Source organism: Desmodus rotundus, chromosome 10 (assembly GCF_022682495.2).
Source record: "Desmodus rotundus isolate HL8 chromosome 10, HLdesRot8A.1, whole genome shotgun sequence".
NCBI lineage: Eukaryota > Metazoa > Chordata > Mammalia > Chiroptera > Phyllostomidae > Desmodus > Desmodus rotundus.
Genome location: NC_071396.1, coordinates 39489337 through 39512670, shown reverse-complemented (window position 1 = coordinate 39512670; position 23334 = coordinate 39489337). Strand labels below are relative to the sequence as shown.

General features: G+C 48.2%; 1 protein-coding gene across 3 annotated transcripts in view; it reads left to right on the top strand.

Moving 5' to 3' along the window:
- RNF130 (ring finger protein 130) overlaps positions 1-23334 on the top strand; it is a 106496-nt gene that overhangs the window by 44020 nt on the left and 39142 nt on the right. For all 3 annotated transcript variants that reach the window (XM_053912902.2, XM_053912903.1, XM_053912905.1), the window contains exon 4: positions 22681-22752. In XM_053912902.2, the coding sequence (XP_053768877.1) occupies positions 22681-22752 (72 nt within the window). The remainder of the gene's footprint in view (positions 1-22680; positions 22753-23334) is intronic.

Sequence of the window (23334 nt, the reverse complement as noted above, 5' to 3'; positions counted from 1 at the left end):
GGTGGGTTCTAAAATTTAATTTTTATCTTTTTTATATCTGATTTATTACTTGGATAGAGATCGGTTGTTCCACTTAGTTGTGCCTTCATTGGTTGATTGCTGTGTGTGCCCTGACTGGCTACCAAACCCGCAACCTTGGCCTATCAGGGTGACGCTCCAACCGCTTAGCCGCCCGGAGCCGAGATCTAGTTTCTTTAACAGTTAAAGACGCTTCAGGTCGTCTGTTTCATCTCTGTTGAGTTTTGGTAATTGTTGGTTTGCAGAAATTGGCCTGCGCATTGTTCAGTATCAAATTTCTGAGCAGTTTTTCATAATGCTCCCTTGTTCTCCTTTTAAGGGCTGCAATATCTCTAGCAATACTCCCTGTTCATTCTTGATTTTAATGATTGGTATCATTTTTAATATATTTTATTGATTATACTATTACAGTTGTCCCATTTCCCCCCTTTATTCCCCTCCGCCCTGCACATGAAAAATTTTAAAGGCTCTTTGACTGTTTTGACTGATTGACTGATTGATTGAGAGAGAGAGGAAGGGAGAGAAACATCGATTTGTTGTTCCACTAACTTATGCACTCATCGATTGGTTCTTGCTTGTGCCCTATACAGTGATGGGATTCACAACCGTGGTGTGCCGGGATGATGCTCTAACCGACTGAGCCGCCCGGCCAGGGCTACATTAAAATTCTGAACCCATGGAATAAACACATGAGCATGGTTCTTAAAGATAAATAGGAGCACAGGGCTCAGTGCCTTGCCCGGTCTGTTCACACTCCTGCTTCTGTTTCCCCTTTCAACTCTGTTATCTGTTCCTTGTCTTAAGCACTTTAGATATCTAGCATGCTATATTCCTTTTTTAAAAATAAAGATCATTTTCATATGTGCATTATAAAACACTAAAACTAAAATGACCAGGAGTCCCTCTGAAATGGTGTCCTTGTCAAGAAACCCTTACAGCAGGGGTGTCAAACTCATTGTCACCGGGGGCCACATCAGCCTCTGGTCGCCTTCAAAGGGCCGAATGTAGTTGAGGCCTGTGTAAATGAACTGCTCCTTAACCAGGGGCAAGGAGCTCGGCACTGTTCCCGGGTAGAAGCAGGTACCAGGCTGGATAAAACAAGGTGGAAGGCCAGATTCGGCCCGCAGGCCTTGTGTTTGCCGCCTGTGCCTTACAGTGGTGGGATGAGTGTAGATTCTCAAGGACTTTTCAAAAGAAGGGGACTGTGGTCCGCAGAGCCTGCTCTTGGGTGGTAATGCCTCGTGCGGCCCGTTGCGCAGGGCCAGCGCAGCGCCATCTGCTGGGGCCGCGGAGGGGACCGTGTGTCCCAGCCTGAGCTTCCAAAGCACCTTCTCCAGACGCTGCTGGGGTGGAAAGTGGTGTTCTGACCTTTCTTCCTCCGTCCATTTTTCCTAAGGTTGACAAATGCTTGATGAAATTTTTATGTGGTTTAAAAAGCTTAGTTTATTAAAGTTTAATAAGAAGGTGGGAGCAACTCAAGTAGTTGAAACCTTGGGCTATTTTAAAGGAGAAACCAGAACTATTAACAAAGGAAAGGCTGAGTGTGAGTGTGAGGAAAGACGCTCTGGGTCCCTATGCGGCCACCGTGCAGCCGTCCTGCCTCCAGACCGTGCCCCCAGGGGGGGCCCGCGCGGGGTGCGTGGTCGGCACCAGTCCACACGGGGAGCAGGAACCCAGTGCTTCGGCTTCTTCGTGTGCTGCTGAGCGTCTGTGCCGTGCTCTTCCTGAAACTGCTAGAACCCACCGAACACAGCTTTTGGCACAGATAGCCCAGATGCTGGCTGATGGTAAACCTAAATGTCGCCTCCCAGTAAGTCAGTGGTGGTTACGGCACCCAAGGGACAGTTGTTCGGTGTGTTTATATTGAAAGGTGCCTGAGGTTCTCCTGAGAAACGTAAACTGTTTCAGAGTTACATGGCTAATGTTACACCTTTAACCCCAGGGTGGCAAAGTTTGATTCCCAAAAAGAACAATAACATTTGAATTTTACTGTTGAAGAATAGGGTAGATTCCGCACCATGCTGGATTCCTGAGTTTAGAATGTCCGCCAATGAAAACTCCCTGTGAAAATGCATAGTGAAAACTTTGTAGTGCTCCCTGCCAAAACGTGTACACAGTAATTTTAGGATCAGTAAATATCTCAAGGTTACTGAAACAGAACGGCTGTAGCTGCCCGTTTTTATCTCAGAAGATAGCAGATTGGAGAACGCCGTTGCATGGGAGCGGGAGGAAGAGGAAGGCTGACTCTGCATGCTGCCCAGGTGGTCCCCTTGGAAAAGAGGTCTAGTCAAAAGGAACAGACTTCTCCTGGCGTTCATTGTTGGGTAGTAGATTGGATTTTATTGTGTTTATTAGGGATTACTAATTCCAGAAGAACTGGAAAAGGAAAATAGGTGTTTAAGCTGGGAATGTATTATTTTACCACTTTTTTTAATATACCGCAAATACGATCTTTTTGTTTCATGTCGCTGCTGTGATCAATTTACGTAAATAAAACTGCTTTCTATATACAGAGAATACATGCCTTTTAAATGGTACACATAAAGAGTTAAAGATTTTATTTTCGAGCACTGAATATGCTCTAGAGAGCAGAGTGTTTCCAAGACACTCATTCCCGCATTCTGGGGGTTCAGCTGAGCACCTGGAGTGCCACTCTTACTCAGTCAGGTCTTCAGTGAGTTACAGGATGAACTTACGAGAAAGCAGACAGGTGTCATCAGAATACCGTGTGGTATAAGCATTGTTGGGGGCGGGCAGAGCGACATCACTCTAGGCAAGTCAGGGAACTTCATAGAGGGGGCGTGACATGTGAGCTAAAGTTTAAAGTAAATAAGACTTCATCAGAGAGAGACTGGGAGGGAAGCTGGGCAAAGGGATCGTTCAGTTCAGAGCTGTGGAGAGATGAGAGGAGCGACAGGAGAGCTGGCGGGCCCCGGGGGTGGCTGCAGGCCGTGAGGCCATGAATGGACCCTGGAAGATGAAGGGCTGGGATCGCACGCTGGAGAACTGAGCCTTTATCCTGGAAGAGTAAGGCGCCACCAAAGTATCAGTGGAGTGACACAAGAATTTTGTGATGGGAGAGGCTTAGAGGGAGAAGTTCTTGAAGAAGGAAATCCTGAAGAGCAGAGGAGTAGAGCAAGGTTGTATAAAAAGCTGGAGGGGCGGGGGTCAGGGGCACAGTCAGATGTTTACCCTGGAAAAGCCCGGGGCGCTTGTCGAGACAGGCAAGGCGGGTGGCGGTGACAGTGAGTAGAAGTGGGGACGGGCTGGAAGGCAATTGGCATCAGGGAAAAATTACCCTCACGGCACCTGCATCTCACCACCATTTAAAAGGAGAAAACGTGCTGTACACGGACACAGACCTCGCTCTGCTTCTGTGGGAGGGTTCTGACGACTTAAAAGAGGGACCCGAGAGGTGTTTCATGGAAGTTCCCTGCTTTCAGTACATTAGGAACCCTCTGGCTTCAAACACATTATTCCTCTTAGATTACGCAGTGTGAGCTGCTTCAAATCATTTTCTACCGCCCGATGTGCAGCTTCCGACACACTGCATCCCAGTATCGAACGGTGCTCCCGCGGGTATTTCTGGTGTCTTTACCCACGTGCAATAAGACAGCCTGCCCCTGATGATCAGTGTCCCTCTGTGCTTTGTAATACGGGAAGCATTTATGATGGAAAAGGAACTGGACCAGAAGGTCAGGAGACCTCAGGTTCTGGTCCCAGCACTTAAAAAAAACTTCATTGACTTTATTTTTCTTTACAGAGAAACATCGATTCACTCCACTTATTTACACATTCACTGATTGATTCTAGCATGTACCCTGACTGGGGATTGAACCCACAACCTTGGCATATCAGGATGACACTCTAACCAGCTGAGCTGTCTGGCCAGGGCCCTGGGTCTAGCCCTTTTGCTAACTTGAGACAGGTCACCTCCACTCTCTCTGGGTGTGGATTTCCTCCTTTGTAAACTGATGCATCTCTGTGGTTTTGTCCCATTCTAACACCCTGTGTTTGGTGGGGTGAGTAGTTTTCCTACCAAATGAATGGGGCCCAGTCAGCAGCACTGAAAAAGAATGAGTGGAAATGCTCTGGACACTAGGGGTGGTCGTTCATACTTAGCGAGTTCCAGACTTATGCAAAAGAATCATGTAGGGGCTCCCTTCTCCCTTCTCCCTCCCCCACCATCACCTCCTTTTCCTTTTCCTGCCTCTTCTCTTGCTCCTCCCCCTCTTACTCCTCCTTTTTCTGAGGGGCACACTTTTTAAAACTACAGATTCCCAAGATACCTCCCCCTGCAGTCTGATTCTGGAAGTCTGGCTGGGACCTACTTACCACCTTTCAGTCTGGGCAGGTGACTTAATCTATGTCTCAATCTCCTCTTCTATAAAATGGGCATAACCTAGCTCCTTTCTCTTAAAATGACGGTGAGGACCACGTGAGCCAGTGCATGTGGAGGGCTGAGAACAGTCCCTAGCATGTAGTATGTACTGAGTACATCCTAGTTACCATACATGTCACCTTCGTTTCATACTACTAAGCACTCGGATAGATGTGAGACGTTTGCCCGAGGACCCCACCTTGAGAAACAGTGACTAACAGCATGATGGTCAGGGGAAGGTCAGGGACCTTACTGAAAAATGTTCACAAATTGTGCTTTATCTTAGACATTTGAGAGTCCGCGGAACACTGACAGTATCCTAGCCAAGCGGTGTGGAGGGCGAGGGGGACAGCGGCTTTAGACTCAACGTGAAAGACCAGGGCCATAGCTGAGATGTACCTGTCAGAGTGGTGGAGGTGTCGAGGGACTTAAAACTCAAGGGATGATCCAGAAGGTGGTAACGCAGAGCCCACGTCCAAACTCAGACATCAGGGTGAAGGCCATTGACACTAAGAGCAAACACAGAGAACAGGTGCTCTTCATTCCGCCACAGGTTTGGGAAGTTTGGAAGTGGAGAGCGTGATCCGTCCCGGTATTTGTGGGTGATCTCTAAGGTGCAGGCTCTACCTGCTTCGCTGTTGGCTTGCTAAAGGCTGACCCCTCCTCCCCCGGCACCTGCTCTCCTCTTTCTCACATTCCCTGGCCTGCGTGATGCCACCTGGCTGGAGAGCTGGGACAGCTATCTGTGAGTCCCCTGTATCCTCAGGCCCCCACGTCAGTCACTAGGTTCTGTCAGCTTTGCCTCCTAAATCTTCTGTGATTTTGTCCACTCCTCTGCCCACTACACTTGCCTCACTCAGGCCCTTCTGTCTCACGGAACCGCCAGCCCCTACCTGGTCTCACCACCTCCAGTCTTTCCTGCACCACATGCTTCTCAGGAGGCCAGATGGGAATTCTCCAAACTTCAGATCTCATTTTGGATCTCTTGTGTTTAAAACTCTTTGGTAGAATTCTGATCCGAACAAGAGGGTAGCAGTAGGTATTTGCTTCTTAATCTTCCCAGATGTCTTTTTTTTTTTTAAATGAGCTTCCAGCACAGCAAGAAAGAAAACCCACAGATGGGACCTTCGGTGATACCAAGCAGCACGGCACACCCAGGAACGCCCGGGAAGGGAGTGGTCAGGCTGGACCACCGGCAGCTGGAAGACCAGCACTGTGGCTCCAAGGAAGGAAGCCGGGGGAGGAGAGGGGTCGCGCTGAGGGAGAGCCGGAGCAAATAGAGCTGAGGACAACAACGGGTGAAACAGAAATGGTACCACAGACTCTTCCCTTGTGAACAAGCGAGAAAAGGCCTGGGAAGGCCAGTGAGGAGCGCCGGGCCCTGAAGGTGGTAGGGCAGCAGCATCTCAAAGCAGCGGGGAGGACAGATGCTTTAGTGAGTCGTCGTGGGACTGAGGAGGACGCGATTCAACCCTCACGGTGCGTGCCCGGAGAAATGTCCAAGGAATCTGAGGTCTAACTGGAAACAGTAAAACTGAAAATATTAGAACAAAACAAGGGCTACATTTGCCTTCATGATGGAAAATTTGGAAAGCTTTGAATTGTGGCTCAGAATTCAGTAGAATGAGAAAAGTGACTGTTTTTAAAGGAAAATCAAAAGATAATTGAATGACCAACCTGAAAAAAGATATTGCCAGATACTAAAAGAGCTAGTGTCCCTGAATAAAACTAATTCACTTAAAAAATGCAAATGGTACTTAAAATGTTTAAAAAGAAAAAGGAAAAAAGATGGCCAACTGCACTCAAGTTTAATGTGACTTAAAACCATACTGGAGAGACCACTTCTTACTGATCGATTTGTAAAAACCAAACAAAAGCCCCGCGGAAGTCTGACGAAATCCTCTTGACAAGGTTGTAGGGAACAGGCGTTCTTGTACATGGATCATGCGCACACAACGGCACAGTTCTTGTCGGGGGTAACTAGCAAAACTGTACAGACGCTGGGCTTCGCCTCAGCAACCCCACCTCCAGGATAAGGCCCAGTGACAACGCGACAAAAGCGAAGAATGGCAGCTCGCAGTACTGCTCCCCGTGACATTGTTTACGATAACAAAGGACTTGAACCGCCCGAGTGTCCGTCAGGAGGAGTCTGCTGGAATAAGCTGGACTCTGCGCTGTGACGTACTGACTGCAGGGGAGCAGGGCAGACCTGCGAAAGGGGGTGCGGGGAGGGACCTCGTGGTGCGGAACCGCATCAGTGCACTAGTTTACAGTGAGAAAGAGTGGGCCTGTGAAAATACATTCCTGCATGTGGACATACGTATCACATACCTGCATACATGCACGCACACATATGTGCTTTTCATCCCAGGAGGAAACAATGTCAGGGTAAAGCGAAAATCAACACACAGAGTTACTGCTTTTTTCTGGCTGGAGGTTCAGTTGGTTGGCGTCTGGTTCCGGAGCAGGCCGGGTCCCCGTCAGGCGCGCTTGGAGGGCAACCGGTGCTGTTTCTCTCCCTTTCTTTCTCCCTCCCTTCCCCTCTCTAAAATCAAAGTTAAAAATAAAATTAAAGCCAACACAAGCATATCTCCAGATGGGGACTAAAAACGTTTTTCTAGAGTTGCTGCTTAGAAGGAAAGAGAACAGGGTAGAGGAGGTGAGTGCGACTCCTCGTGCCTGCTTTTCCGGTTCGGCTTCGGAGCCGTGTCTGAGTGTTTCGGAAAATCGTGCTGACAAGAAACAATTAAAAGTGAAATAAATGGAAACAAATTAACCTAGATATACTTCAAGATGCTGGCATAAACACATGGAGAAAGTAATTGTTTCAGGGAAATTATTTGGATAATACATTTCTATTGAGATATTTTAAAGAAATTTATTTAAAAACTCTAAGTTCATTTAATAGTCTTATTAGCAATATTGATTATTTGAAACTCTTGTATGTATATTGTAGGATAAGCAAATAAGTGACTATGTTAATGATATTAGAAATATTTCCAGAGTAAGAGAAAAAATATTAAAATCAAAGACATTAAGTAATAATCCTATAATAATTTTGAATTGGAAATATCAGTATGAACTTCTGGTTTATTTTCCCTTTTTCTAAAAAGTACAGCACCCCTCTGCCCCCAGTAGGGGCATCAGTGACCAGTACCCCTGTTTATATAAGAATCCCAGCTAATAAACTGAGAATGACAGAACCAGAAAAGTACCATTTTACATCCTTAATAAAATAATGAATGTCCACCCCACCGTATTTCACCTTGAGGGTTATCTGTAAAGGTCATTTCCCACGCAAAGGAATCAGGGATCCTTGGAGGTTTAGGGCAACAAATACGTAAGATGCATGGGGTCTCGGAAAGCAAGCGAGTGACCGAAGACCACTTCCGTGGTGTCTCCAGGGCCTGCGTCCCACCCGCAAGGCGCGCTCCACACCCACGGGAGGCGCAGGGCACCAAGGAGTAAGTGCTGCTTGAAGCTGATGGTTGTTAGAGAACCAACTTGCTGTTTTAAAAACCAACTTTTTAAAAAGATGCATCCTGGGGTTTCTTTTTCTGTACAAATTATGTTGCATAGTAACCAACTGGTTGGTGAGGGAAAGGTCTTTATAGAAGACTTTCAACTAATAAGTGAATTCTAGACTTAGAAGTCCCCCATTTGTGACCCTCAGGGAAAGGACATGGTCAGGCAGTGGCCACCGACGGATGCTAAAGTCAGCTAAGCGACCGGCTGGTGGAGCTTCAGATTGGGGGGTGGGGTCAGACCGACAGAGCCTGCACCTCCGATCACGCCTGGCACCCAGAAAGTTGGCTGGCCCGTGCGTCCTCACAGTGGCTGTGCTGGCAGGTGCACAGCACCATCTAGGAGCCGCTCTCGTCAAAGCAGTTGAGCCAGAATCTGGCAGCCGTTGTCTAAGAGGTGGACCGAGTAAAATGACACAAGGAACAACAGCCAACCAAATTTAGAATGTCAGACCCATAACCCAGTTTTGTCTTTTAAAATAGCATTAAAAAATTGTATGGTAGACACTCTGCTTATGGCCAACATGGATAATGGACTTGGTTTACCCTCCTGCCCGAAACAGTTAAAAGGAGAATACATATATGAAACAATGTTTCAAGACCCTAGGCAACAAGCAACAAAGGAAGGTGATTCCTGAAAAATGGGAAACAGGCGGGCCCTAGAATTACTTGACGTTTTGCACGAGTCTGCAGTGCGCCGAGGGGAAGCCAAAGCGGAGCCCAGAGAACCACCTTATTTGAGGAAAAAACTGGGAGTGTTACAGACCGGACCAGTGAGGGGACGACACACTAATACCAAATGGGCCCCCTTTCTCCCGGGGTCCCCCTGTACTAGGTTCACCTTGCCCACGCCAGGGAATTATAGCTCTCAATGCCAGAGATTGGTGAAAAGGAAAGGAACTATTTATTTAAAAGTTACACAAACTTAGAGTAATGACTTAATGTCTTCGTTAAAATCCCAAAGTCTCTTAAACACCCACAAACACACGTAGTCCTTCCCCCCCTTTGCCCGGTCCGGGGTACCGAATCTCAGGAAAAGAAATAGAAGTCTGTGGCTCAGGCAGCCCCTCCCCCGTTCTTCCCAGTAATCTGTGCTCAGCTGGCAGCCCCCCGCCCCCAGGTTCCCAGCACCATCAGCTGTGACGCCAGGATCTGCAGTTCTTAATCCAAACCCATGTGGCACCTTCTCAGGGCCCAGCAGCAAGAGTCCTTTCTCCCCTGTCCTTCCTGCAGCGTCTCTCCTGCGTTCTTCCAAACTGCCGAGAGAGAGCTCTGCTTCGCTGCTACATCTTGCTTTCCAGCTTCCTAAGCCACATGGCACAGGGAGCCCCAAAGCCACATGGTTCCCCCTCCTGCATGGATGCCACGCCTGGGTTTAAATCCCAGCGCCAAGCTTCCTCTGCAGCCCCACTTCCGACTCCTCCCACAATCAGTTACACCTGCCAGCACACCTGAATTTTTTTCAGCCTTTCTGGGCTGCCATAGTAAGTCCGAGCAGGTGTGGCCCTGTGGTGTGGAGCCAATCATCTCCAAGCTCTCACGCAGGTGCTGTAACCATGGGAAGTTGCCTCCCAGTTACATCCTGGGTCGAAGTCACTCCCATCTCCTTGGCTCACAGCACAGCCACTAAACGTACCCATGAAACCAGTTAAAGGTTATAGATACATTAAATGACCGTGCCAGAGGTTAGCTGCACAGCTATTGCTATGCAGAACAGCCCTGCCCCATGTGTCCCATCCCCCAGCTCAGACTTACGGGGGTGAGGACATCTATATATTTTTAATATTTCCTGACACTTGAGTTCTGGACCCCATTACAAATCCCTCTTTGGGGGACCTCCTGGCTGCACCCTGTTACAAGAGTCCAAGGAGAACGAGGTGGCTAGCGTTCACTGAAACGTTACCAGAGAGGAGAGAAATGTGCAGAGAAAACAGAGCCCTGAGGCCTGTAGAGGCCTGGCCACCTTTAGTGTCTGGCAGTATTGATCAGCCCTGTGTATGGGGAAACTCCCTGAGGCTGCGACAGAAACATCCAGAAGGATTTGAAGGAGTAGTACCCACCAAACACTGCCTGCTCCCGGATGGCAGACCCTCATGATTCATAGGGCAGAGTACTCAGAATGGGCCTCCCTGAGCTAAAAACCAGGGTGTTGTCAGGACTGCATTCCCTGCTCTGGCCAAGGATCTGTTTCCTTGCCCTTCCCAACTTCTAGAAGCCACCAGTGTTCCTTGGCTGGTGGCCCTCTTTCTGCATCTTCAAGGCCGGCTGTGCCAGGCTGAGTCCTCACACTGTGTGCCTCTGACTCCCAAGTCCTATTCTCTTTTCCGTTTTCAAGGACCCTTGTGATGACACTGGTCCCAGCCGGATCACCGAGTCCGATTTCCCTGTTCTGAAGTCAGCTTCGACAGCCTTAATTCCCTCCTGCCTTGTAACAGAACACAAGCGCAGGTTCCCAGGGTCCGGATCTGGGCATCTCTGGGAGACTCACTACTCTGTCTGCCACACATACATGCAAATAACTAAGCAGAGACATCGAAGATATTTGCAAAGCCCTTACCAGTGTGGCTTAGTTGGTTGGGCGTTGTCCTGCAAAGCAAAAGGTTGTAGGTTCAATTCCCAGTCCAGGCGCATGTCTAGGTTGCAGGTTCAATCCCTGGTTGGTTTGCGTACAAGAGGCAGCTGATTGATGTTTCTCTCTCTCCCTTCCTCCCTCCCTCCCTTCTACTCTTTCTGAAAATAAATAAAATCCTTTTTTAAAAAGATCCAAATCAAAGTTCTAAAGATAAAAACTATAGTGTCTGAAAGGGAGAGTTCTGGCGAAGAAGGAGGCGTAGGCAGACACACGGTGCCTCCTTGCACAACCAAGAGAAGGACAACAACAATTTAAAAACAAAAAACAACCAGAAATGACAGAAGATCGAACTGTACAAAAGTCTGACAACCAAGGAGATAAAGAAGAAACACTCACCCAGACCAGTAGGAGGGGCGGAGATGGGCAGCTAGGACGGAGAGGACTCATGGCAAGGCAGCGGCTGGAGCACCCAGTGAGGTGGCAGATTGTGGAACAGTGCAGGCCAGGCTGCAGCTAGCAGACCCCACAAGGCCGCTAGCGGCTGGCAGACCCTGCGGCCCCACATTCGTGCATAGATAAACTGGGAGGAACGGCAGGGGAGCAAAGCAGACCACGCAACCCAGCGCTCCAGCACGGGGAAATAAAGCCTCAAACCTCTGTTTGAAAATACCCGTGGGGGTTGAGGCAGCAGCAGGAGAAACTCCCAGCCTCACAGGAGAGTTTATTGGAGAGAACTACAGGGGCCTAGAATGTACACAAGCCCACCCACCCTGGAATCAGCACCAGAGGGGCCCAATTTGCTTGAGGGTAGCGGGGGAAGTGACTGAAATCTGGCAGAGAGTGGAGCAAGCGCCATTGCTCCCTCTAGGCCCCTCACCCACGTATAGCGACACAGCGCAGCAACCAGCGTTACCCCGCCCTGGTGAATACCTAAGGCTCCACCCCTTTACGTAACAGAGGCGCCAAGACAAAAAAAGAAGGCCCAAATGAAAGAACAGATTAAAGCTCAAAAAAAAGTACCACTAAGCAATGAAGAGATAGCCAACCTATCAGATGCACAGTTCAAAACACTGGTAATCAGGAAGCTCACAGAATTGGTTGAATTTGGTCGCAAATTAGATGAAAAAATGAAGTCTATGCTAAGAGAAACAAAGGAAAATGTCCAGAGAACCAATAGTGATGGGAAGGAAACTGGGACTCAAATCAATGGTGGACCAGAAGGAAGAAAGAAACATTCAACCAGAAAACAATGAAGAAACAAGAATTCAAAAAAATGAGAGGCTTAGGAACCTCCAGGACATCTTTAAACATTCCAACATCCGAATAATAGGGGTGCCAGAAGGAAAAGAGGAAGAGCAAGAAATTGAAAACTTACTTGAACAAATAATGAAGGAAAACTTCCCCAATATGGCAAAGGATATAGACTTCCAGGAAGTCCAGGAAGCTCCAACAGTCCCAAAGAAGCTGGATCCAAGGAGGAACACACCAAGACACATCATAATTGCATTACCCAAGATTAAAGAGAAGGAGAGAAGCTTAGAAGCAGCAAGAGAAAAAGACAAAGTTACCTACAAAGGAGTTCCCATAAGACTCAGCTGATTTCTCCAAAGAGACCTTGCAGGCAGGAAGGGGCTGGAAAGAAGTATTCCAAGTCATGAAAGGCAAGGACCTACATCCAAGATGACTCTATCCAGCAAAGCTATCATTTGTAATGGAAAGGCAGATAAAGTGCTTCTCAGATGAGGTCAAGTTAAAGGAGTTCATCATTACCAAGCCCTTATTATATGAAATGTTAAAGGGACTTATCTAAGAAAAAGAAGATTAAAAATATGAACAGTAAAAATGACAGCAAACTCCCAGTTATTAACAACCACACCTAAAACAAAAACAAAAGCAAACTAAGCAAACAAGTAGAACAGGAACAGAACCACAAAAATGGAGATCACATGGAGGGTTATGAGCGGGGGAGTGGGAAGGGGAGGGGGGAAAGGTACAGAGAATAAGTAGCATAGATGATAGGTGGAAAATAGACAGGGGGAGGGTAAGAATAGTGTAGAAAATGTAGAAGCCAAAGAACTTATAAGTATGACCCATGAACATGAAATATGGGGCGGAATGCGGGAGGGAGGGGTTGTGCAGGATGGAGTTGAGTGGGGGGGGCGGGAAATGGGACAACTGTAATAGCATAATCAGTAAATATATTTTTTTAAAAACTATAGTGTCTGAAAGGAAAAATAAGCTGACTGGTATTAATGGCATATTAGACATTGTGGAAGAAATGATTGGTGACCATAAAGACATAGCAACAGAAACTACCAAAAATGAAATGTTGAAAGAATTCTACACAAAAAGTGAGCAGACCGTTAGAAAGCTCTGGGACAACTTCAAGCAGCCCAGGATACATGTAATTGGAGTCCCAAACGAAAACGGGGGGAGGGGTGTGTGTCAGTCGAAAAAATACGGAGGAATAAACCTGGGGACAATAGCAGTTCTGTCACTGAGAGCGATACAAGGGGGGACACTAGGCAACGTCTTTAATTTTATATGCGTTGCAGGTATCTTTCAAACATAAAGGTGAAGGTCACCGATAAACCGGAAAGATGGACCCTCCAAAGACCTGCCCTGTGGGAAGTATTAAAGGAGGCGCTGCAGGCGGGAGGAAGGTGGTGGGCGTGGGGTGTGGACGTGCACGAGGGAGGGAAGAGCACGGGGCGGGGGAGGGGGGTGTTCGGCGTGTGGGTGCCTGACATTTTTTTCTTTTTTTTTTTAATTTATTTTTTATTTTATTGTTATTCAATTACAGTTGTATGCCTTTTCTCCCCATCCCTCCACCCCACCCCAGGTGAACCCACCTCCCTCCCCCCTCTCCACCCTCCCCCGACATTTTTTTCTTAAATTTCTTGAAAAGATAAGTATTACAAATAACCAATGAGAGAAATTCCAGAACACATGAAGCACTGTAATTCAACAAAACATTCCTGTGGTTTCTTTGTCTGGGGGGATATTTGGTTGGTTTCTCCCCCACAGTACCTAGGGTGTGACCAGGCCTTCTGTTGCTCCTGTTTCGTCAGGGTGTCCGCGCCTGTACTTGTAGGTGGACGGGCAGCTTTCCGCACTGCAGGCCGCGGGAAAGGACCTGCGCTGCGTCTGTGCCTGTGGCTGCTCCGGCCTCCTGAGGTTATCGCCCCCGGGGCTGGAAGCCTCTCTTCCCTTTACTGTCTCTCAGAGGCACTTGCTGAGGTTCTGTTCAGTGAGCTGTTGCTTTGGGGACAGGGAGCTCCGTTGTCTGGTGCTTTCTGGTCACCTCGGCTCTCCAGGCTGTCAGAGCAGAACTGTTTTTCTCTGCCCCCCGCCCCCCTGCCGTGACCTCAGCACAGCTGCCGACTCAGTGTCCGGGAAGGATCACGTTGTGTGTGGCGGTCCGGCCCCACCTGCTGTGGTCTGGGGTGTATAGACTCCCTCTCTCCCGGTCTTGCTGAAGAGGTTGTCTGTGGGCTTTTACTTCTACCCTTCAAGTTGCCTGTGTGTTTCGATGCAGAAATTTGACGAGGTGTTTTGAATTACCAGCTACCGCCACCTCGCCCCAGGTGAAGGCCGCTGCAGCCAGGCTTCTCTCTGCCCTCCGCCGAACAGCTCTCAGCAAGCCCACGGGACCGCTCTTTGCCGCCTCCAGTGCTCAGTGCTCCTCGTCCCCGACCTCGAACTTCACCCACCAAACCGGAGCCCCCCCAAACCTACTCTTCCTGTGTCTGCCTCGCACCACCAAATGGCGCTTCCACCCTGTAAGCTGCTCGGGCCAGAGCCACAGGGTCGTCCCGAACCCCTCTTTCTCCTGTACCCCGCATCGAATCCGCCAGCTCTCAGACCTGCCCGCAGAATGTGTCCCGTTACATGCTAGTACTACACAATCCGAAAAGGAAATAAAGTAATTTCACTCACAGTAGCACCAAAAAGAATGAAATACTTAGGAATAAACTTTGCCGTGGTGGTGAAAGACTCCTACGCTGAAAAGTACAAAGCACGGCTGAAAGAAACGAAAGAAGACACAGACAGACGGAAAACTCGCCATCGTGGGCTGGAAGACTTCAGCCTGTGCGACACCGGCCCTGCCCCGCGTGGCCCGCAGATCCCGTGCAGCCCCGTACCAAAGTCCTGACGAGGTTTCTGAAATTCATATGGAGCCACAAGGGACCCCAAATTGCAAAAACAATCTTCCCACTTCCTGTTTAATGGCTCACTGCAGAGCTGCAGTGATCAAGGCTGTGGGACCGGAACGAGGATGGGCGGGTGCGCCATGGCACAGAATACGGAGCCCGGAAACAAAGCTCGAGTGTGGCCAAGTGGCTTTTGACGTGGGCCAGGACTCTTCAGTGGGGCGAGGACAGTCCTCTCGGCAAGTGGTGCTGGGGAAACTGGGTATCTGCCTGCAGAAGAATGAAGTTGGGCCCTTAACCTTAAACGAAAATTAACCCAAAATGGATCATAACGTAAAAGCTAAAACTGTAAAACTCTTAGAACAAATATAGGGAGTAAGCTACTTGATGTTGGACGTGGCAGTGATTTCTTAGATATGCAAAATACTAGACACACTGGACTGCCTCAAAATTTAAAACTTCTGTGCATCAAAGAACACAACAGAATGAAAAGGCAACCCACCGAATGGGAGAAAACATTTGCAAATTATATATCTGGTAAGGGTATAATAAGCAGAATATATAAAGAGCTCCTACAACTCAACGACAAAAAAGCAAACACCGATTTAAAACTGGGCAAAGGACCTGAAGAGACATTCTCTGAAGATATACAAATAGCCAATAAGCACATAAAAGGATGCTCAACATGATCTGGCTGGTGTCACTCAGTGGATTGAGCACTGGCCTGCAAACCAAAAGGTTGCCGGTTCAATTCCCAGTCAGGGCACATGCCTGGGTTGCAGCCAGGTCCCCAGCAGGGGGCATGTGAGTGGCAACCACACCTTGATGTTTCTCTCCCTCTCTTTCTCCCTCCCTTCCCCTCTGTCTAAAAATAAATGAGTAAAATCTTTAAAAAAAAAAGATGCTCAACATCACTAATCATTAGGAAACTGTAAATCAAAACTACAATGAAATACCACCTCACACCCATTGGGTCCCTTGTGCACTGTTGGTGAGAATGTAAGATGTACAGCTGCTGTGGAAAATGGTGTGTAGGTTCCTCAAAAAAATGAAAGTTACCCTGTGACCTAGCAGTTCCACTTCTTTGTCCAGACCCCAAAGAATTGGAAGTAGGGTCTCAAGGAGATATCTGTGCACCCGTGTTCATAGCAGAATTACTCACAGCAGCTACAACATGGAAGCAACCGAAGTGTCCGTTGGCGGAGGAATGGATGAGCGAAGTGTGAGGTGTGTGTAGAGTGGAGTGTTACTTAGCCTTTTATAAAGGAAGAAGGTTCTGTGGTTCACTCTGACACGGACAAACCTCGAGGATGTCCTGCCCAGTGAAATAAACCGGTCACCAGAAGAGAAATACTATGCGATTCCACCTATATGAGGCCCTCAGACAGTCACAGCCATAAAGACAGGAAGTGGGGTGACAGCTGCCAGGGCCAGGAGGGGGGTGGGGGTTAGGGTTCAGTGGGGACAGAGCCTCAGACTTCCGAGTGTTACGGGGACGGGTGGTGGTCACAACTGCAGGGTAATGTGCGTGTACTCGGTGCCACCGAACTGTGCACGCGCACGACTGTCGGTTTTGTTATTTGTGTTTTAGCACAGTTAAAATACTTAATTCCAAAGAAGACAGAAAAAGAGGAAAAAGGGACTAAAGAACAGGTGGAACAAGTAGAAAACAAATAGCAAGATAATAGACTTAAACGTAACCATATCAATAATTACATTAAAGTATACCTCCAATTAAAAGAGATTAACCCCAGCTGGTGTGGCTCAGGGGCTTGAGCGCTGGCCTGTGATCCAAAGGTTCCATTCCCAGTCAGGGCTCATGCCTGGGTTGGGAGCCAGGTCCCCAGTAGGAGGCGCTCGAAAGGCAACCACACACTGATGTTTCTCTCCCTCTCTTTCTCCCTTCTCTCAAGATAAATTTTTAAAATCTTTAAAAATAAGTAACTAAAAACAGAGATTAGCAGATTGCAGACCCGTCCCTGGCTGGGTGGCTCAGTTGGCTAGAGAGTCATCCTGATACGTCCAGGTTGGGGATTCGACCCCTCGTCAGGGCGCAGACAGGAATCAACCAGCGAATGCCAAAGTGGAACAACAAACTGATGTCTGTCTGTCTCTCCTCCTCGCTCTCCTTTCTTCCTTCCCTCCTTCTCTCTCTCCCTCCCCCTTTCTCTCTCGAAAGAAAAAGAGAGACCTAGCCTGTGATGCCTACAAGTCACACACTTTAAGTTTAAAAATACAAGTAGATCAAAAGGATGAAAAATACTACGCCATATTAACACAGTTCAAAATAAAGTTGGAACGATTCTATATTAATATATAGAGGTTAATATGCAAAACCGTTGCCAGGGATAAAGTTGTTTCTTAATAAAATGGGTAATTTAGTAAGAGGACCGTCGCACCTAAACATTTACACACCGACAAAGCTTGAAAACACTGTAAAGTGAAAACTGAGAGAACTGCAGTGAGAAATGGCCTTGCAGCTGTAGTCGGAGATTCCCACACCCCTCTCAGTAACTGAAAGAATGACGTGTTTTTCTGTGTGTAATACACTCCCGTGGTTTTGGCCCAAGCTTTCAGGAAAAAAGTCTTTTGTTTTAATTTTTAATTCAATTTTTTTAATGTATTTATGTTTAGATACTTGTTTTTGTATTATAAAGGACTTTTAGCATTTACTTTTGAACATATTATGGCACAAGAGATTTTATGTAACAACTAATCAGAAAACACAAGAACAGACGCAAGGTATTTTGCCGCGGTCCAGCCGCAGCTGGGTCCAGGGGTTCCTGAAAGGTGGGTACGGCGTCGGCGATGGCAGACAGACGACATCACGCCTCAGAGGACGGTGAAGCTCTGTTCCGTTTATTGCAAGTACAAGCAGGGTTTTATATTTTCATTTTAGGCGCTGATTAACATTTGCGGTTAGGCGAAGCAGAAAAATTTACTCAGATATCAGACAATTCAAAATAGCTGTATGTACGGAGCTTGAATGTCTTATTGTTTATTAAAGTTCTCAGAATTTGTCACGGGGCAAAAGGATACGCTAGATTGAGTAGAGGTTATAGGAAATTTATTACAAGGCCTTTGTGATGTCTACCTTAGCTATCCATCTTTTCTGTCTACAATGTTTTTCTATGTACTATGGATTCTGACTCCCTGGTAATTGTTTCTCCGTACTTAGTTTGTAATAGCTAACCAGCTTCTCTTAGTTCTTTGCCTGTCTAATTCTAATTGCTATATTTTTCTATTCAAGGTAAAGGAGGGGCTGTTCTCCACCAACTTTTAGACATTCAGGGGCTATTTCATTAGAGGGGATTATTTCTTACTCAGGTTTATAAACACATTGTTTAAACAATTTTTGGGCATGATTCAGTAGTCTGGGGAGAACTAGTTGTCCCTTCAGAAGTTCCCTCAAGGTTCGAGCCTCTTTCTCCTCATGGGAATCAAGGTTCAAAGTAAGACCGTGAATAATATCAACAAGGAAGTTACTAAGAGCAATCCCAGGAAAACTGCTGCCCCCCTTTGTGTGCCACGTTCTCCTCCAGAAAGATGGACTCCTTGAATTCCTTCCTTCCATGTCCGGACCTTGTCAGACAACATGGTTGGAAGAGGACGTGGCAGTATTTCAGTACTACCCAAGTATAATCCACACTTTTTTTCCCTCAAAAATTTGGGCAAAAACGTGTGTGTTACACACGGCAAAAGGTGGTAAGTAGAGCATCGGTGAGCTTGTAAAAGATGTGAGCCACATAGTCAGTTCACTTGCTCGGACTGGCGTTTATAGAACACTCCCTCTGCCAGCAGCGGGGCGCACACTCTGGGCCACAGAACAGTCCCAGTCGATTTCAAAGGGTTCAAGTCGTACACAGCGTGTTCTCTGACCACTTGGAATTAAATTAGAAATCTGTAACAAAAATAGCTGGAAAACCCCCAAATATTTAGAAACGAACCTATCAATAACCTGTAGGATAAAGAAAAAATCAAATGGGAAAGGAGAAAATCCTTTGAATTGAGTGAAAATGAAACACAGAATATCAAAATTTTTAAGATGCTGCTAAAGAGAAAAGGTCTGAAATTCATACTCTCAGATTGGGGGAAAAAGAGCAATTAAACCCTAAGTAACTAGGAGAAAAGAAATAAAGATAAAGCAGTGAACTAAGAAACAGAAAACCAGTACAGAAATTCACTAACTCCAAGAGCTGAGGGTTCTTAGAGGAAACCCGTGACAGCAGTAAGCCTCTGGCCAGGGAGGAAGAGAGGGGCATCAGCCAGCAGTGTCAGCGACTGGAGGTGACGTCACTGCCACCTGGAAGGGCCACACAGGAGTCTTAGGGACCACTCCACAGGAATTAAGTTGGACAGCTTCTGTGAAATGGACAAGCTCCATGAAAGACACGAATGACCAGCACTTGTTTAAGGCGAGGAGAGAAATTCAGGAGCTTTATCGCTCAAAGAAAGTGCATTCATAGTTTAAAATCTTCCCCAAAAAGGGAAACTCCGGGCAGATGGTTTCTGGTTACTTCTGCCAAACATATACGGGGAAAAAATAATTCTACACAAACTCTAGGATCTTGAAAAGGCTGGCATATCTCCCGTCTCCTTCTGTGAAGCCAGCATCACCCTGAGACCAAACGAGACAAAACATTACAGGACAGAAAGCTACAGACCAGAGTCCCTCTTGAACAGAGATGCAAAAATTCTAAACAAAATTTTAGTAGATTATACTTAACAACATGTAAAAAGGGTAATTCAACATCGATTCCAGATTTGAGCAAGCTAGGAATAAAAGAGAGCTTTCTGAAGCCAATGAGGCGCGTCCACGAGAAACTGACAGCTGTCACCGAGCTTCTGGTGAGGGACTGAACGCCCCGTGCTCTGCTGCCCTTCCGCACGGCACCAGGGTCTCAGAGCAGCACGGTGAAGGCGAAGGAGAAAGGAAACTGCCGTTTGTAGAGAGGAAGTAAAGCCGACTTCACTCACAGATCAGGTTGTTGACTTACGCAGAAAAGTCGAATGAGTCTTAACTTAAAAAGCTGCCAGAGCCGATCTGGGTTTAGCCAGGCTGAGCGAGACAAGATCAGTATGCAACAGTCAGTTTTATTTCTGAACAAGCAATGAATGGGAATTGCAATATTTGTAGAGTACCACTTTCATTAGCATCCAGAAGGAAATAGCATAGACAGGAAGTTATTAAAGATCTCACCAACGGCGTGCACGGTGAAGGCTGTAAGTCGTTGCTGAGAGAATCGAACAAGAAACAGGTGGAGAGCTACACGGTGTTCAGGGGAAGGCTCAGTGCTGTTACCATGTCGCCTTTCCCCAAAGTGACCCGCGCATTCAGTGCACTGTGCATCGCAGACAGCTTTTTAAACAGAAATTGAAACGTTGAATCTAAGTTCTTAGGGGATCAAGACCAACCAGAAGGGTGCTGGAAAAGGAAAAAGTCGGAGAGCTAACACTACCAGATTACAAATTCGTTACAAGCTGCAGAAATGACAGTGTGACGTTTGCTTAGTAATAGGCACAAAGTGGCACAAAGTTGTGTTCGCCCGTTGGTGGGCAACTGGTTTTTGCCAAACATGTGAAGACAGTGTAATCGGGAAAGGGGGGCCTTCTCAGCCAATGGCGCTCTAATGATTGACTGTCATGTGCTGTCCCCCCAAAACCACAGTTAAAGCCTCAGGCCGTGTCCAGCACTCACTCAGAATGAAGCACAGGCCTCCATATGGAACCTGAAATGATAAAACTTCTGGAAAGTAGGGAGTCTTGTAACCTTGGAATAGGCAAAGTTACAATCCACAAATGAAACTGATAAATCACCAAAATTAAAAACTGCCAAAGAGTGAGAAAAAATAATATGCAAAAGGAATGTCTGTCTAGAATTTGTAAACTACTCTCAAGTCAATAACAAGGAAACAAACTCAGAAAAATGGGCCAACGTTCCAAACAGACTCCCCCAGAGGAGGTATTCAGGTGGCGGTCAGCACACGAAAAGATGCTCGGCACAGTGACAGCCGCCGCAGTGACGGCGAGTGCTGCGGAGAACTTGGGGACCCGTGCGGTCCTGTGCTGCTGGTGGGGGCGCAGAATGTCCCCTCGCTGGGGAGACACTGGCAGTGTCTCAGAAAGTCAGACACGTCGACCACATTGGCCAGCCCTCCTGCCCCGCAGGCATTTGCCCCAGAGACAAGGAAGCGTGCGTCCTTACGAAGACTCGTACAAGTAACGCATCCATCAGGACCAGAATCCGGGTGACAGTACCGAAGCCCATCAGCAGTGAAAAGGTAAATTGCAGGATATGTGTGCAGTGGGGTGATACGTACTGCAGAGCAGGAGAGAGAGGGGGAGGGTCCACGCGTTCGACACCATGGATTGGTCTCCAGACGGTTACACTGAGCGCAAGAAACGACCCACGAAATAGTACGCTTCATTTAAGTACATGAAATATTCCGCTGATGTTAACCTGGTAAAACTAGAAGCTGCAGTAGCAGAAAGTCAGTCGTAGGGCATGGGGTTGGGGAGTGGGAAGAGGCTCGAAGGCACTGGTGGGCTGGCGGGTGCACCGCCTGATTGCACGGGTCCCACGGGTCCTGCCAAAGCGTGACGCTGCACACGCACCACGCACACATTCCCTGCACGTCCGTTCTGCCTCCGCGCTGCTCGTGGTTGCGAACGGATGTGAGCACATCGCCTGGAGGCCTGCCTTGTGTGTGTGTGTGTGTGCGCGTGAGAGAGAGAGAAAGACAGAGAGATCGAGTGGGCTCCTAGAGATCAAAAGAGGCTCTCGAGTCTGAGTGTTGGGCCCGATTGACCAGCTGTTACTTTTGTGAGAGAGGACGGCACCCAGTGAGAGCCCACGTCTGTCAGACACAGTGAAGGCTACAGGTGCGGTTACACAAGCTTGTGATGTGCTTTGAACCTTCTTGTGCAATACAGAGGGGGGACAGACAAAAGACACGCACAAAATATGGATAATTGAAACTGGGTGATGGGCGCAAAGAGGTTCAATAAACTGTCTTTGTATATTTTTAATTCCCTCTAAAGTTCGTATGTTTTTGTGACTTTTTTTACCCTTGGGATAGAATCCAAGGCATCTCTCCTTTTAGCCCCCACAGTTGAGAGCCTGATTATGTGGCCACCCGTCCCTGTGTGCCTGTCTGTGCCTGTTGTCCCCAGGTAACTATTACTGGGCCCTCTGGCTCTCAAAGCATTTCGGTCGGAACAATAAGATGATGCTCACCCTACTCCTGCTGAACTGGAATTGCCTTCACGAACCTGCACTTTGCACCCGTGTGCCTTCACTACACTGTCCTCGTCCCCCTCGCAACCCCCACACTTTTCCCTACTCATGCCTTCCTGCTCCGTTGTCCAAGCCTTGGCGCCCCAACCTCGCTCCCCTGTGCTGCCACGCCCACTGGGTGCCCTCGGTCTGCCATCCTTTTATCTTGGGTTCTTAGTGTCCCACAGTGCTAGCAGCATCTGGCAGTGCTGGGCAAACGCAGCCCTAGAGATTCTGGGACTCCGCCCTCGGTGACTCCACCTGGAAAGTGTGTGTGCCTTCCTGAGACCATGGGGCGTGGCAGTGGCAGAGGCAGAGGCCAAAGCAGCACTCACAACCGCTCTCTGCCTGCGCGGGCGGTGCGATGAGCTGTTTCAGGGAGCGTGGGAGGTGGGCCTTTACTGAGACGGAGCTGGGACAGTGGGCGTCGGTGGAGCAGAGTGGGCAAACCGTTCGCACCGTGGGGCGCTCGGGCGTGTACCAGAAGTAGGTTCTGACGATGCCGCAGTGTTTCCAATGCTCATTCATGCAAAACGCAGTGGTGACCGTGCCACCTGGCCTTTTGACTGTGTCTGTTTCCCATGAAGCGCCCAGAGCACCGGCTCTGCAGGAAGACCACTGGGGCTCGCTCCCGTGCTGCGCCCTGGAACGTGATGCAGCGCGCTGGGGACTCCAGACACGTCATCACTGTAAAATAAAAAACACTATTCAGAGACCTTGCACTTAATGTCTGTTTTTCTTTACAATGTTCGCAGCGTCGTCTGGGAGATGCAGCCAAGAAAGCCATCAGCAAGCTGACGACCAGAACTGTGAAGAAGGGCGACAAGGTACAGTGACGAGGTGCCCGCATCACTGCTGAAGGAAGACAGCAGTTACGTGTTTGAGCTGGTGGGGGAGAGCGTTCCCTGGCTGTTTGTGTCTCATTTCTTAGAGGATAGTTTTCTCCAGGCGTATGCTAACGCTTTGCTTTAAACTGGCTTCTCTTTGAAATCGCGTGCCTGGTGTGCCTGCCATTTGGAGGCCTCGGCCGGTGCTGGACTTCCCGTGCACTGGCCGTGATGAGCTTCGCCAGGTGACGTGGAGGCACACCAGCCATGGTGCTCCCGGGATTTCCTTCTGCCGAAGCCGAGCGAGCTTTGGGGAAGAACAGGAAGTAGCCAGGAGTGCGTGTCGTCCTGTCCACTTTCTGAGACTCGGCCACTTCTTTGTGTCTCTCTTCTTTACCCGTTTGATGGAGTGCCGGTTAGCAGGGGCTTTCTCTGTGGGCCAGGCAGCTGGCAAGGAGGGCACGGTGCATCGGGGCTGGGCCGGAGAGGCGGTGACGGCGGCTGTGGCTGAGACCACTCGCGCAGCTCCCCAGTCGGACCCCAGGTTATGCCGGAGCCCCACTTCTGCCCTGCGAGGACAGG